The following is a 15912-nucleotide window of genomic DNA, read 5'->3' as shown; positions in this document are numbered from 1 at the left end:
AAGTTGACACACAATTATGTCTTTAATAGATTTACCCTGACGGGTATCGAAACTGAAATGTAGTTCTGTTTAAAATATGCTTGGTAAGCTAAGTTGACACACAATTATGTCTTTAATAGATTTACCCTGACGGTTATCGAAACTGAAATGTAGTTCTGTTTAAAATATGCTTGGTAAGCTAAGTTGACACACAATTATGTCTTTAATAGATTTACCCTGACGGGTATCGAAACTGAAATGTAGTTCTGTTTAAAATATGCTTGGTAAGCTAAGTTGACACACAATTATGTCTTTAATAGATTTACCCTGACGGGTATCGAAACTGAAATGTAGTTCTGTTTAAAATATGCTTGGTAAGCTAAGTTGACTCACAATTATGTCTTTAATAGATTTACCCTGACGGTTATCGAAACTGAAATGTAGTTCTGTTTAAAATATGCTTGGTAAGCTAAGTTGACATACAATTATGTCTTTAATAGATTTACCCTGACGGGTATCGAAACTGAAATGTAGTTCTGTTTAAAATATGCTTTGTAAGCTAAGTTGACACACAATTATGTCTTTAATAGATTTACCCTGACGGGTATCGAAACTGAAATGTAGTTCTGTTTAAAATATGCTTGGTAAGCTAAGTTGACTCACAATTATGTCTTTAATAGATTTACCCTGACGGTTATCGAAACTGAAATGTAGTTCTGTTTAAAATATGCTTGGTAAGCTAAGTTGACACACAATTATGTCTTTAATAGATTTACCCTGACGGTTATCAAAACTGAAATGTAGTTCTGTTTAAAATATGCTTGGTAAGCTAAGTTGACACACAATTATGTCTTTAATAGATTTACCCTGACGGTTATCAAAACTGAAATGTAGTTCTGTTTAAAATGTGCTTGGTAAGCTAAGTTGACACATACAATTGTGTTTTTTAACAGTATTATCCTGAAGAAAGGCTATGCCCGAAACGTTTGTTTGTGACGTGCAAAAAATAACACTTTCGTCACTTTTCAAAGTCTCTATTTATATTATCATTTTTAAAGTGCCACGCATCAACGAGGATTGTATTTTTACCTACATTTGAGCATAAATTATTATTGATTAAACTGTTTATGGTGTTCCTTGTTTATCTTTATTTGGTATTTTGGCTGAATGAAGCATTTTGCAAAAATGAAAATATCCATTTAATGTATCTATGGACACTACATACCCATTTAAGACATCGATTGTGAAAATCCATGTCGTGTCGAGGGCTAGCATGCGTTGCAGATGAACTAAACCCCCGGTCTACCGGGTTCAATTAAGTTTGTCTGCAACGCAGGCTAGTCGATGGCTTATTACACACCATTGGCGCTTCAAGCTTCACATATTTATATATCTAATAAAATGAAGTATGTCCCCCGGTCTAAATGTTCTTTATGTACAGCAAAACTAGTTTGACATTTAAAGCTATCTTTAAGTCAAATGGGGTACCATCTAACTTGTTTGACTGACAAGTGAGCTGCCGTACGGTGAGTATCAGACTATGTTAAGTGACTGACATAATTAAGTGGATCTTAATGTAAAACATGCATTTGTCACTTCTGAGTTCGTTTCAAATAAACTTGGATCGAATAAAGGAAAGGATGCTCACCTTTGAAACCCTTATAGTCTGCTGGGCTACGCTGAGGTGAAGTCGACCTGTTTGCTATCGATGTCAATACTGGACGCGTATATATTCTGACAATTAATAATGGCGTGGTCGAAACTGAAACTGAAAGTAAAATATTTCCAGCTGGGATATTGTTCGAACTTTCGATCAGACCGGTTTGAAAGACAATGACCTGGTGTTTATGTTTCTCGAACCTTCCGATAACAAGAACCAAAAGTCGTTTCCCTTCACTCAGTCGAACACCTCAATTTAACCCCCGATTTCTTGTACTACTCGATTTTTCGAACCAATTTTCGTTTACTTTGAAGGTTCGAGAAATGGGGATTCCACTGTAGCACCCTAAATTACCTTGATCATTAGGTATTGGTCGAGGCGACTTAATTTAACTTTTTAATTCTGATGTAATGTTAGTTTTATTCTCGTACCTAAGTGATGAATTTTAATGAGCTTACAGCGACTGTTTTCGTAAATAAAAAACGGTACGGATCGAATTATTGCTAACGTGTCTGTTTCTTCAAAAATCACAGTGAATACTTCGACTGCGACTGTGTCCTTGAGTTACGATTTACAGGGAGTAAACAGCCGTTTGCATGAAGGTAGACTTTAGTTCTGTCACCAAGGGGCATTCATAATTGGAAAGGGACAAGTCCCCTTGCTCATTTTAAATTGTTTCACGTGACATTCAATGCTTAACCTCACAAATCATTGTCAAATATTTGCTGAGTTGTAACAGAGACGAAGGCTCCCTGCTCTTGATTGAGTTTCGTGAATTGCAAGGTAAGCTTTCAGCTGTTAGGTTTATTGACGATTTAACTCACTGAAAAACAATTCGTGACATACAAGACGACTTGTCTTCCTTTGAGTTAACCCATCCGGAAGTCGATTTGCAAGGCACCTCGACAAAATACCGTGATACTGCTAACAGGCGGGTGGGGTTAAATACGTAGACGATTCGAATCGATTCGACCGAACCGAGATTGACGAGTCGTCATACCGAAAGTCGATTAACAAGACACTGAAAAAAAGAAAACGCAATAGGGCTAACAGGGGGGTTTAAACATGTTGACATTCGACTCGATTAGAGCAAATCGATACGATTAAATTCCAATAAGTCGATCCGTCATACCAGATGTAGATTCACAAGACACTAAGAAAAAAAACGGCAATTTGTCCTGACATGACAGGAAAGATTGAAAATGTTGACAAATCGACTCGATTCGAGCCAGTAGACACGGCTCGCCTTCTTTGGAGTCGAACCGTTATGTTGCAAGTTGATTTGCAAGACACTTAGAAAATATACCGCAACTGGAGTGGTCAAAAACGTTGGAATGGGCCAATCGACTAGATTAGGGGTGGAAATTGGTACCAGAAATATTGCTGGGCTCAAACTTGTGTCCTGATCTCGAAATCTCGAAAAGCCTTTGCGATGTGTCACGAAGTTTCGCTAGTGTCGTTTGTTGCCGTCTCGGAGTCGCGAACTTTCTGCTGCAAGCCGATCACGGTGTCTTGGATTTTTTTCGGTGTCTTGTCTTGAAGTTTAGGAAACGCGTTTCAGTTTTGTAACAAAAATCGTTCTTCGAGTAACACAGTCATAAATGATACGCTTCCAGTGGTTAATCCATTCTTGTTTCCCGAATAAGTCAGTCAGCAAGACAGGTATAATTTATACAAAGATAACTGGAAATGGTCCAGTACACTTCTCTTGTTAATTAAAGATGTTAATTTGTTTGATTACGGACTTTAAAAATTCTTTTTATAACTATGAAGTTAACAGTAAGATACTGTAGTCAATGCGATTGAAATTCATCGCTAACCGGAACAAGTCTTTTTGTTAGTGAGCATTGCTGACCTGTAGGTATGTAATCATGTTGAGCCTACATATTGCAGATTATGTATTGCAGATATATATGGATGGATGTATTAGTTTTCCATTTATAAATAAGTGGTACGCTTCAGCGTTTCCAAAAAGCGAGCTTGGATCACTGGACTTAACAACGAACAAGCTAATAAATGTTCCACTTATTTGAAATTACAAAGCTTGAAACAAAAAGCAATTTGGTTCCTTGGAACTACGTCAATCCGAACGGTGCATAGCTTATCGCAACCTTATAAAGGAACCTGTTGATTGAGAAAGACAAATTGCACGTTTGGCGGTTTCCAACCCAGTGATCAAACCAATAGGATAACCTAAGTTTTAATTTTCTTGAGCTGCTAGTCAAAGCAATTTTAATCAATTTTAATCAATTTCTCATACCGTGTTTTTACACAGTATGAAGGGCTTTTAGGTCTCCCAAAAGAAGATGATGTATATTTCTAACTTGCTCCCATTAATAATTAGATTCAAATATAAAGTCCGCCTGATATAATACCTATCCTACGTATACTTATCCGACCATATCTTGTAACTAATTTATACGGACGCCTAATGAGAAACAGTTCTTTTCCGTTTATTTAGATAAAGTTATTTGTTTAGGGACAGCGGGGGGCAGACCACAACTTATCAAAGGCACGTCAAGGCATTGTTGTTATGGAACTTCCTTTGTTTTATTCTATTGATAAGTCTCTAGTTTCAAAGTCCTTAATCGAGGTTGAGTCCCGGCTAACATCTTTCGCCGCTCTCGCCCTCAACTATTTTTTTACGCTTGTCTTCAACAGGTATAATTGAGTTCTTCAGGAATGAATATCAGGCTTACGTCGCTCCTTTTTACACTGTGGTTTACAGTGTCCTACGAAAATGTTTGTCCAGAGAAGTGTACCTTTACTTCGTTTGGAAAGCGGATAACTGTTAAATGCGCAGGCATTCAGCACGTGTCTTGTGGTAAAATTCCTTCTAACACAATCAAACTGTAAGGATAATTTTTGTTATAATAATTATTTTATTAAAAAATGCGTCGGCCTGTATTGTGAAGTGAATTGCCTTACATTTTCTAAACGTAAAGTAGGCACATGGATCGCGTCAAACTACAGTTTATGTCAATGATATACAGAAACAAATTGAGATTTGGATCTGAGTAAAATTAAACCTGGCATTTGCCTGTTTTTCCACTTAGAAATTGGGTTTGGGTCTCTCGGACTGGGACTTACAGAGCACAAAAAGGTGTAGGGGACTGGAATTTGGATCAAAATAGCATAGAAAATTGGATTTGGGTAATATTTGGGCATGAAATTTAGATTAGTCCACTCCCAATTCAGGATTCTGAAATGTAAAGCCATAAAAGTAAAGCCATAACCCTGTTTTTATCTGATTTGAAATCCGATAAAAACAGGGTTATGGCTTTACTTTTATAACTTGTATAACTCACTTGTCGATACATTTGCGTTCGCTATCATGGAGCTTATGGATTCCTATTGCCTAAAATTGATTTCTCAGCATTCGTTACTTCATTACCGTGGATTTGACTTTTATTTCTGTTTGTTTCTTCCACATTTTCCCCATTGTTACGTTTTCTGTCTCCTATCAGTTAGCTTTTTCAGTTCCCGATCACTCCCTCTTTGTAATAAAAGAGTAATCTGAGAATCAACGTTTTCCTTTAGTGATCTTTCAGATAATCCTTTGCTAAGATTCATAGATGAAGATTGCTTCAGGAATCTAACAGCACTAAAACTAATGTAAGTAACTTACACGAAATAAAGGAATGTGATCAAAGGGGCTTTGTCAAAGATTTAACCAGATTTTTGAACCGCAAAATTTATATTTGTGCCGTAGGAAACCTAAACATAATGGTCCATATTGTTATTAAAAAAATGCTATATTAGAGCACTGAAACTGTTAAAGCGTCTTTTGCTGCGGATGGCTCGGATGGGAATGGATTGCAATCTATCCGCAAACTAAGGTCATACCTTCCTTTAGATTTTCAAAGATAATGTTTTTCATGGGCTAAGTTGCCTACCACTAATTTCGGAACAGTTTAGACCAAACATCTGCGAAATCATCGTGATGTAGGTCTTACAAAGTTGGACACCATACAGTAAGAGGAATCTGTTTTACGCCAAATCTGTTTTACGAATCTGTTTTACGGACACAAAAGCTGCAAGAACAGATAAAATTCAGATGTTTCACTCGTTCTCGAACGCTTCCTTTTTTCATTCGTTATTATGAAAAGTTAGAACTTGTTCTATCAGCGAATAGACAGCGATAAAAGAGTAAGTCATATTCGTAATATTCCGATAGAAAGTGCTGTGTCTACCAACGACGAGATATTAAACGCTGGATTGACTTACCATATAAAATGCAGACCCTTTGCCGTGGCTCTGTTCAGACGTAATTGCGCAGAAGAGACTAATATTTTGCATCTACAATTGCAATTGAATAAATTGGTAAATTCGTCAAGTAAAATATAATGAAAGACGCTACTTGTAAATATGAGAAAAATATTAAACACTACCGGTATGCTTATAATTTAAAATATACTTTTTTATATTCCTTATTTTTACTTTTTTATCTAACATTTTATATTAACGATTTGTTTTCCTCTGCTCTGTTTAAGCAATCTCACCAATGATAACATCAAAGGAGGATTTCGTCTTCCAGACAACGTGGAGATTGTGTAAGTCCTGAATGCTTAACCTGATATTTCGAAAACTAGTCATTGTGTGATGAAAAACGTGTTGGAGCACATCCCAAAGACCTTTCGCCTTTTCCCGGCAACTATTAAAGAGCTCCGAGGAATTTAGGCGTTCTTATTGAAGGTCACAGTCATGCGTAACAGGTAAATGACGAACGGCCTCATTGACTTAAGAGAGAAGCTTGACATGACCTTTCAATCTCATGGAGGCACGCAAAACCATGACCTTGTAAAGCAAACGACGCAAATGACATATTTTGTAGTGTTGCTGATCATGAACGACTTCATGGAAAAAATAGTCTTAACCCTCGGACGTACAAGGGGTAGTCAGGTACACAGGATCCCAAAATGTTATACCCACGGGCATTTTTGTCTGACAATCCTTCGGACTAGTGTGATAAAAACAACGACCAGTAGATCTTCCAGTAGATCCTGTCTTCTCTGGGTTCGGAAGCACCGGGTTTTGAATGTGTGCCTGACGCCACTCCTTGGTTTGGTAGTGGCATCTTTTCAAGTGTCGGCTTGAACGCGTCGCTAAACAAGGTTTTTAAGGGAATTTTATATAGGGTTAACCTCGCAACTTCCTTTTCTTGATGCCTTTTTTTCTTTTCTTTTTGTTTTTACTTAAAGTATGCATGTATGCATGTATGCATGCATGCATGCATGCATGCATGCATGATTATGTATGTATGTATGTATGTATGTATGTATGTATGTATGTATGTATGTATGTATGTATGTATGTATGTATGTATGTATGTATGTATGTATGTATGTATGTATGTATGTATGTATGTATGTATGTATGTATGTATGTATGTATGTATGTATGTATGTATGTATGTATGTATGTATGTATGTATGTATGTATGTATGTATGTATGTAATTATGTAATACAAGTGCTGATCACCGTTTGATCCAGAATAGTGCTCTACATTGAAGGAGCTGTGTATAATTTCTTGTTGCTCTACTCAGAACTTGAGGTCATGGATGTTAATACAGTTCTGTTTCGTAGGCTAACATTAGTTGGCCCACTCATCAGTTAATATCCATTATCTGGAGCTACGTTAACTACGTTACACGTCAATGTTGTTATACGCGACTTCGAAGCGTAGAAAAAACCGTTAGATAATCGTTATAAATGCGCGCGCTTTGTTACTTTGTGCTGAGCAATAAAATTTTCTAAACAAACTTGCACGCGCTGTGTAGACACTTCACTATTTTAAGCTGTGCTTCAAAATAAACTTTCGTCGGTGTCTGCACGTTGACACCAGTTCATTACGCTTATTTAGCGTTGCTAAATTTGGCTTCGTAATAATAATAAACTTCTCTGTTGTGCACAGGTTGCAACGCTTCACAATGTTCGTGTAAGATTTCGCTCTCGCCAGAATTTTCCAATTGATTACAAAATTTTCTCTTTTGCTTTTTAGTTCCCAGACGTACTTGCTTAGTTCTGTGTCATTTTTTCTTTGTTCGTTTTTGAATGTCGTCTGGTGGTTTCTCCACCTCGTTTTAAATTCTGTTGCTGTAAGCCCCACGTACGATTCAGATTTATCACTTGATGTGACGACTGCTTGGTACACAATTTCTTTAGAGAGACACTCTCCGTTGAGGGGACACTCATCCTTTTTCCTACAGTTGCACCCAGTTCTTGCCGCTTGATCTTGTGGCGGTGATGTGTTTGTTCTCAAAATGGCCTTGTTGTGCCTATCAATAATCTGTTGTATGTTCGGCATGCAACTGTAGCTCAATTTCAGAGTGTTTCTGTTGAAGATCTTTCTCAATTTATGCCCTACCGTAAAACACTTATCGATCAGACGAATAAATTGGCGTCCTATGTTGCTTTTAACATTCTTATTGAACGGTGGGTTAAACCAGATTACATTTCTAGGACGATTGCGTTTTTGCGAAGGTGGTCTTTGTGGTGTAGGCTTGAACTCAAGTGTATAGTTGTATCCGCTCTTGTTAAGTGCTTCCTGGTAAGGTGTTGCCGCTTCGGTAAAGGCGTCTTCATCGGACGAGATTTCCGAAAGTCTTCTGTTTACCGATTCAGGAATGTTTTTAATGATGTTGGGCGGATGATTAGACTGCCGGTGCACATAAAGAGGGGTATTCGCTGGCTTCATGTATGGTATGAATTTCCCGGTGTTCAGATCGAAGGTTACGTCCAGGAAATTAACCACTTTCTTGTTGGCCTCAATTGTAATTTTTAGGTTGTTCTTGGCGAATACCTTGCATATTTCTTTTTTCACTCTCTCGATCTCTTTTGGCGTTTGTTCTAAAATTGCCAGTCCATCGTCCCTGTAAAGGCCGATTTCTAGACCGGGAATTTCCTTTAGCTGCGAGAGGAGATAACAACCGACTAGTTCGCAAGTCTCTGCTCCGTCGTAGCTGCCCATGGTTACGTCAAATAGCGTAGTGCATGTATGTATGTATGTATGTATGTATGTATGTATGTATGTATGTATGTATGTATGTATGTATGTATGTATGTATGTATGTATGTATGTATGTATGTATGTATGTATGTATGTATGTATGTATGTATGTATGTATGTATGTATGTATGTATGTATGTATATATGTATGTATGTATGTATGTATGTATGTATGTATGTATGTATGTATGCATGTATGTATGTATGGATGCATGTAGGTAGGTAGGTAGGTAGGTAGGTAGGTAGGTAGGTAGGTAGGTAGGTAGGTAGGTAGGTAGGTAGGTAGGTAGGTAGGTAGGTAGGTAGGTAGGTAGGTAGGTAGGTATGCATGCAGCATTGCTAAAAATAAAAATACAAAACCCCCAAATCATATCATACAAAAATTGTAAACCACTTATAGACACGCTCGTAAGAGCAAAAATATAATTTGGAGGCGCTATAGCGACACGACCGCAAAAACCACATGGGGAGTCTTTGGAATAAGTTCGGAATAAATTTCAAAAGCAGAGTTTCTGAGCTAGATTTTATTCAAAATAACTTCACCAATCTGTAGCTGTGAAGTTTGTCAACTTGCAAGCCCTCCGTGCAGTCCTTTACCTTCGCAATTACTGTATTCGGCCACAATTTTCTTTATTTTTTCGTCAAAGTACTTTTTAATCATAAAATGCTTATCGCGTTGATCCATGGATGTTTTGTGTGGAGACTTCTCCGGTTTCCTTCTCTCAGCCGCTATGATTGGTTTAGCGCGTCATCCAAAGAACGTGTTGAGAAGGGGCAACCCGATAACAAAATTTAAAATCGATTTCTATTTCTTTAACAAACGTTTCTCGATGTGTTTTCATAAAAGCAATAGATTACATTGTCTATGGGTTTACCGGCGCAGTAAAAATTTTGGGATAACACTCGGAAAGCTTGTAATTCACTCGGCTGACGGCTCGTGATTTATAAGCTTTTCCCGTGTCCTTCCATCATCCCACGTGGGTGTATTTGCACGGTAACCCTTAGAAAGTGTCGTTTATTGCCTCATTACGATTTTTACTCTTGGGGCTTGTAATTTCATCTCACATCTGATTTTGTGTTGCTTACTATGAATACAAACATGAACTACATTTGTACACATGCATGTACAATGTATGCTTAGAGAGATTTTCACTTGAGTGTCGAAAGCAATTCGCAGTAGGGTAGAAAGGAGGTCTTGGAACGAAAAACTATGTTCTTACAACTTGCAATGCGCGATCAATTCACGTTCTAGTCAGCGGTTTTTCGACGGAGCAGCAGCAGGCCATCTTTTCCCGCGACCACGACAGTCGATTCAGTGATATATTCGCTAAAAATGTAAACGCATTGTTTAAATCCTAAAATGTCGTCGTCGTTGCGTAGTTATAAAAACGCCGAATTTCGTGAGTTTGCGTTACTTTTTAGCGCTAAAATGCAAATGAATGTATCACAAATGACGAAAAACAAAAAAACGACCAAGTCAACTAAGAACCTCGAAACAATAGAGCAGAACAATAGCTCCAACCCGCACCGGTAAATTTCGATTGCCACGTCTTTATTGCCATTTCCTTCGTGTCGACCAGAAGAAAATGTCCGGCGAAATTTCCCCTGCTTTAAAGACAGCTGAGAAAACTTATTGCACTGCTTAAAAAAAGGAACCGAACTCTCCCACTAGCCGCCATGTTGTTGTTGTTGAGAGAATCTTTATCTGCTCATGTGCCTTAGAGGTATCCGCTGACTACTGCCCCGATGACTGCTTTGCACGTTGTGAGAACATCGCTCAGATTTCATTTAAGATTGGTTTAAAAACCCTCGCCACTTTCTCGACCAATCAGAAGTAAAACCAAAACCAATCGTGACTCACTCGCACACGTTTTCGGCGCTTTGCAGAGACTAGAAAGTGTGGCTTATTGCTTTGAAAACAGGAAACCTAAAGCCTGCGGCCAAATTGTTGATTGATAATCTATTCGCTAAATAGTAGATACCTGTGAAGCCAATCACATTTACTAATTCGTCAGTAGTCAGCCGCTGGGGTAAGGGGCCGATTCTAAGGTGCCGATAATATGGCGAATTTTAGCCCGGGCTGAGATTTTAGCCCGGTTATCCGGGCTGAGATTTCAGCTCAGCTTCCAGAAGAATTCTTCTTGAATAGATGTTTGCGATTACATGAAAAAGGTTTCTTCCCGGGCTGAAATTTCCAGACTGGTTTCAAAACCAGGCTGGAGATCTCAGCCAGGACAAACGGGCTGAAAAAACCTCATATAATCCCATTCAAATTTGAGACAGGGCTGAAAAGTGAGCTTACGGATGCGCAGTGATGATTTCAACGAAAGAAAATGGCGGCCACAAAAATTTTTCAGTTTTAAATGTGCTCAACCCGGGCTGAAATTCGCCATGTAATCGCAACAAAATTTTAACCGGCAAACCGGGCTGAAATTCGCCACCTAATCGCAACAAAATTTTAGGCCGGCAAACCGGGCTGAAATTCGCCATGTAATCGGCCCCTAAAAAGTGTATCGTTTTGTAAGTGTTAGTAATATTGCAGTTTCCAACTCCAGTTCAGTATGGCGTTTATAAAAACTGTATGGTTGACTTTTCCAGCAGCATGCGCCCTTTTTGTATTTTGCGTGGTAATAACACTGTTACATAAACTAAAAAAATAAAACTAAAAAATAGTTTTTTCTTTAATTTCAGTGATATGGTGCAGAACAAACTTTCACTCGACGACCTTAAAGTGATTGTCAAAGGAAAGAGAAAGCTCACCCAGTTGTAAGTGTTGTAATCTAAAAACATAGTGCATGCAAACTTAAAACACCCAAGACATAGACGTAGAGTGAAAATTTGTGCGTTTGATTTGCAATAGATGATTTGCACGACAAAATACACGACAGGGTGATGCAAAATAGGCATGGCATTTGTTAAGATCACAATTTCCTAAAGTTCTCGCCAAATGGCCAGAGTCGCAGTTGCAGTCATAGAGTCGCTTTGGATCGGTACTCGTCTACTTCTTTAGAAACCATTATTCACTCTCTTGTTTTCTTCTAGAGCGATCGATGGAAATCCCATTGGCCCGACACTTACTGCCGATGTTTTTGCTAGTTTGGATCACATGACAAATTTGTAAGTTACATTTCTTTTCTTCTCCCTCAGGTTCTTTAAAAAGATAAATTCGATTCGTTTAGTTATAATATCAACGCCTTACTCCTACCAATCTTCTTCATTTGATTATTTTAAGCATTAAGGGTGACTGTTTTTTTTTTTAGAAAAGGTTGACAAGAAACTGTTGATAATGAGTAATCAAAGAAACATTAATATCACGCGTCTCCAACTGGAATACAAACAAAACTTAATGGCGCCCACCCAGTGCAATTTCCTCTATGTTTATATTACGTTATCCAAGTTTTAATTATTTTGCAAGCTGATGCTAATCTGTTCTCACATATGTCGATCCACTTAGATATATGAGATCCTGTAACATCAAATACATCGAGAATGGAACTTTCGTGGCAATGAGGAACTTAAAAACCCTGTGAGTGTCATGTGACGGGAGCCACCTCTTGAAAAATTATTTTATTATTACTATTATTTTTATTATTATTATTATTATTATTATTATTATTATTATTATTATTATTATTATTATTCATCATCAGTGTACTGTAGAAGTAAATTGTGCAGCATTTTATATTCGCGCTTAAAGAAGAAATTCACTCCAAAATGGCCATATTTTTTCTTTACGCCGATAAAAAGTTTACAAAAAGGTATGTTATTCACCACAATTTCAGCTTCCAACGAGCGCTAAAACCCTACGAAATCCTTCTGTAAAGTAGCCCAAAACTCGAGAACTTAACGCCGCCATCTAGCTGGTAATGTATATGTGACGTCAAAGTGCTCAGTCTGAGATTTGGCGAGGAAATTAACTCCTTGTTTCTTTGTGGTGGCTTTTCTTTGTCAAAATGCCTGTTTGTCCGGCAGCTCCATTTTGCTCAAACAGAGCTCCAAGACATACAAAAAGGGTTACTTCTTTTCACCTTCCAGTATCTAAAAGAAAAAATGCTCAAGAATGGCTTTTAAGAATAGGAAAGAAAAATTCCTACCAACGCGGACACAAATATTTGTGCGTTGCGAACACTTTACAGATGGGTGCTTCTAGGTAGATCACAGATACAGTCTCCTGGTCAGAAATACCCTGAGAAGAAAGAGAAAACCAGACGCAATTACAAGCAATGTTACTTTCATGTTATTTGGCTTTTTTTTCATTTCAGGCAGGATTTTTTAATCAATGACTTAGAAATTAGTAAAGACAGCCAAAAAACTCTTCTTGATCAAACTTAAGGTGGCTCGTAATAGTTAAGTCAGAATTAGATATGCCCGTCGTTGGTGTTCTATTGCAGCTATACCAACGGTGTTTAGGAAAATATTTTAGTACAAACTTGTTCAAGTTTTGCAAATGAACATATTGCCATGACAACGTCATATGAGGTCAAAGATACCATATTTTGGACCTTTTGAGGCTAATAACTTAAAAACTACTCGGTCGAAGTTCTTGATTTTGAAATATTTTTATCTAACTGACAAAAGGAACATTTGTGCCAATTTTTTAAAAAAATTGTAGGCAGGATTCGGAGCACCGTCATTTTTTTCATAAATTTAAGGTGGCCCTAAGCCCCACCTACAGAATTGTGAGATTGTTTGTTATGTCCATTTGACAAATATATATGAAAAACAAAAACTTTCACCGTATATAAGATTTTAGCCTCAAATGCACATCACGGTGACTTAAATTTGTTCATTGGTAAAACCTTTCCAAAGTTGTACTAAAAGTTTAACTTTCACATTATCGGTGTAGCTGTAATAGAATGTCAAGGATGGGAATATATAAATCATTAAGCCACCTTAAGATCACAACTCCCATAGTGAGCTTTATGTCACATTTTGTAGGTGACTGACAGAGCTAGAAATGTTTGAATTGTTCCATTTTAGACCAAGCAAAATTATAACTTTACTTATTACGTTGGTACATTTTTTCTGACTTTTTCCTTCTATATTTATTTCCTTGTACACCCCAGTCATTGCATGTATTTAAAGTAAGGAAAAAAAATACTCAGCCCATTCAGTTGATTATTACTATTCTGAGTAGTGTTTTTTTGCCAATCTAACTTAATTTTCTTTTATACTGTAATTATTTCTATATTTTTTCTGGCAAAAAATGGATGTTGTTGTTGTTAATTTGTTCTTTCCTTATTCTTTCGCCCTTTTTTTGCTTGTAAGTCGCTTGAAGGGAGTTAGAGAAGGAGATTTTTTAAAAATGGTTGATATTGCGTCTGGCTTTTTCTTTTTCTGTGGGTATTCCCACCCAGAAGACTGTATCTGTCATCTACTTCAAAGCAGTCATCCGTTAAGTGTTAACGGCCGACCGGTTAGCTCAGTTGGTAGAGTGCCGGACTACCGTGCGGGAGGTCTCGAGTTCGAGTCCCAGACCGGACCAACACTCAGGGTCTTAAAATAACTGAGGAGAATATGCTGCCTTTGCAATGACATCTGCAAATGGTATGATTTTCTAGTCTTCTCGGATAAGGACGATAACTCGTAGGCCCCGTCTCCTGCATCTTCAGTGTCATGGTCAGCAGGGACGTAAAAGAACCCATACACTTATCGTAAAGAGTAGGGCATGGAGTTCCCGGTGTTGTGGTCTGGCCTTTGCCCATTGTCCTGTGTACTGTGAAATGCTCGGAGATATTAGCTGTATAAGCTACTCTTCAAATCCGAGGGTAAACAAAGTGATGATGATGATGATGATGATGGTGATGATGATGATGATGATGATGATGATGATGATGATGATGATGATGATGATGATGATGATGAAAATGGTGATGTTCGGAACACACAAATGTTTGTGTCCGCTTTGGTCGGAGTTTTATTTTTTATTTTTTTAAATTTCTTTCATGTCCATTCTTATAAGCCATTTTGGAGCATTTTTTCTTTTAAATATTGGAAGACGGTGAAAAGAAATACCTCTTTTGTATCTCTTGGAGCTCTGTTTGAGCAAAAAGGAGCTGCACAAACAGGTATTTTACAAACAAAAGCCACTACAAAGAAACAAGGAGTTTCGAGTATTAAAATTTCCCCGTCAAACTTCAGGCTGAGCTCTTTGACGTCACGCATACATTACCATCTTTAAGACGGCGGCGTTCCGTTCTCGTGTTTTGGGCTACTTAAGGCCCCGTTTACACGGGTCCGGACAAATTTTTGCACGGACGAATTTTGTACCTGGACCGCCTGTTTACATGGATCCGTGCAAATTTTGTTACAGATTGCAGTGGTGTTTACACGGAACCGTGCAAATTTTAGACCATTCGCGGCATTTGAATGGCTTTTTTACGTCTCTGTTGTGATTGGTTATCGCTAATGCTTTAAGCCAATCATGTTGCAGCTAATGCAGCACGCGGCAAATCAAACACGGCGGCAGGAGCGGCAGACAAGAACTTTACGTGGTCTGATGAAGAAATTAATTTGTTGCTTAATGTAGTTATAGACTACATTAAGCAACAAGAAAAGCAGGGGAAGGAGTTGATTGGGAAACGGTCAGGAGCAAGTACGAAGACGTAACCAAAATGTTTTTGGAAAAGTACCCTCATAACGACAAGGAGAAATTCCCCCGACGTACCGCCGCTCGTCTTCTCATATCTGTGAACTGCTTTCTGGGTTTCTTTTGCCTCAAATTTTTAAATTTTTAAAACAAAATGTAACAAAATAGGGGCATAATGCAACAAAATGTTTCATTTTTGCTAAGCAACCAGGCAAAATATAACTAGATTCCAGGCCTTAACCGCGCTATCTGTGCAAAAAGTTGCACGGTTCGGGTGTTTACACGAGTCCGTACGAAATATGGAACCGTGCCGGTCAAAAATTTGACCTGCTTTTTTCAGGTCCCAAACTTGCACACTTAGCCGTTCAAAAATTCGTCCAGTTCCGCCGGTCCCGTGTAAACGCAAGGTGGAACCGTGCAAGTTTTTGTCCGTGCAAAAATTTGTCCGGACCCGTGTAAACGGGGCTTTAGCCGTTCAAAAATTTGTCCAGTTGTTTTAAAAATTTAAAAATTTGAAGTTTAACTTGATCCGTTTTAGTTTGTTTTGGATTCCGTCTTTGTTGAAGCTTCCTGACGCATCGGTACGTCGGGGGAATTTCTCCTTGTCGTTATGAGGGTACTTTTCCAAAAACATTTTGGTTACGTCTTCGTACTTGCTCCTGACCGTTTCCCAA

At 38.1% G+C, this 15912-nt stretch overlaps 2 protein-coding genes across 4 annotated transcripts in view; one reads left to right on the top strand and one right to left on the bottom strand.

Annotated features, from left to right (window-relative positions):
• Positions 1-2026, bottom strand: part of LOC144634232 (uncharacterized) — a 60306-nt gene extending 58280 nt beyond the window's left edge. Inside the window, exons 1-2 of the mRNA XM_078493136.1 lie at positions 1994-2026; positions 1628-1747 (exon numbers count right to left, since the gene is read on the bottom strand). The gene's annotated coding sequence lies outside the window, so the exon portion shown is untranslated. The remainder of the gene's footprint in view (positions 1-1627; positions 1748-1993) is intronic.
• A 303-nt stretch (positions 2027-2329) lies between these two features.
• The window catches only part of LOC144633701 (uncharacterized), a 42903-nt gene continuing 29320 nt past the window's right edge, over positions 2330-15912 (top strand). For all 3 annotated transcript variants that reach the window (XM_078492567.1, XM_078492574.1, XM_078492564.1), the window contains exons 1-7: positions 2330-2422; positions 4301-4491; positions 5180-5254; positions 6133-6192; positions 11341-11415; positions 11692-11766; positions 12104-12175. In XM_078492567.1, the coding sequence (XP_078348693.1) occupies positions 4322-4491; positions 5180-5254; positions 6133-6192; positions 11341-11415; positions 11692-11766; positions 12104-12175 (527 nt within the window). In that variant the 5' untranslated portion in view covers positions 2330-2422; positions 4301-4321. The remainder of the gene's footprint in view (positions 2423-4300; positions 4492-5179; positions 5255-6132; positions 6193-11340; positions 11416-11691; positions 11767-12103; positions 12176-15912) is intronic.

Source organism: Oculina patagonica, chromosome 1, assembly GCF_052425735.1.
Source record: "Oculina patagonica isolate OP01 chromosome 1, crgOcupat, whole genome shotgun sequence".
Classification (NCBI taxonomy): domain Eukaryota; kingdom Metazoa; phylum Cnidaria; class Anthozoa; order Scleractinia; family Oculinidae; genus Oculina; species Oculina patagonica.
The sequence above is the reverse complement of the archived record's forward strand: the minus strand, read 5'-3'. Positions and strand labels throughout refer to the sequence as shown.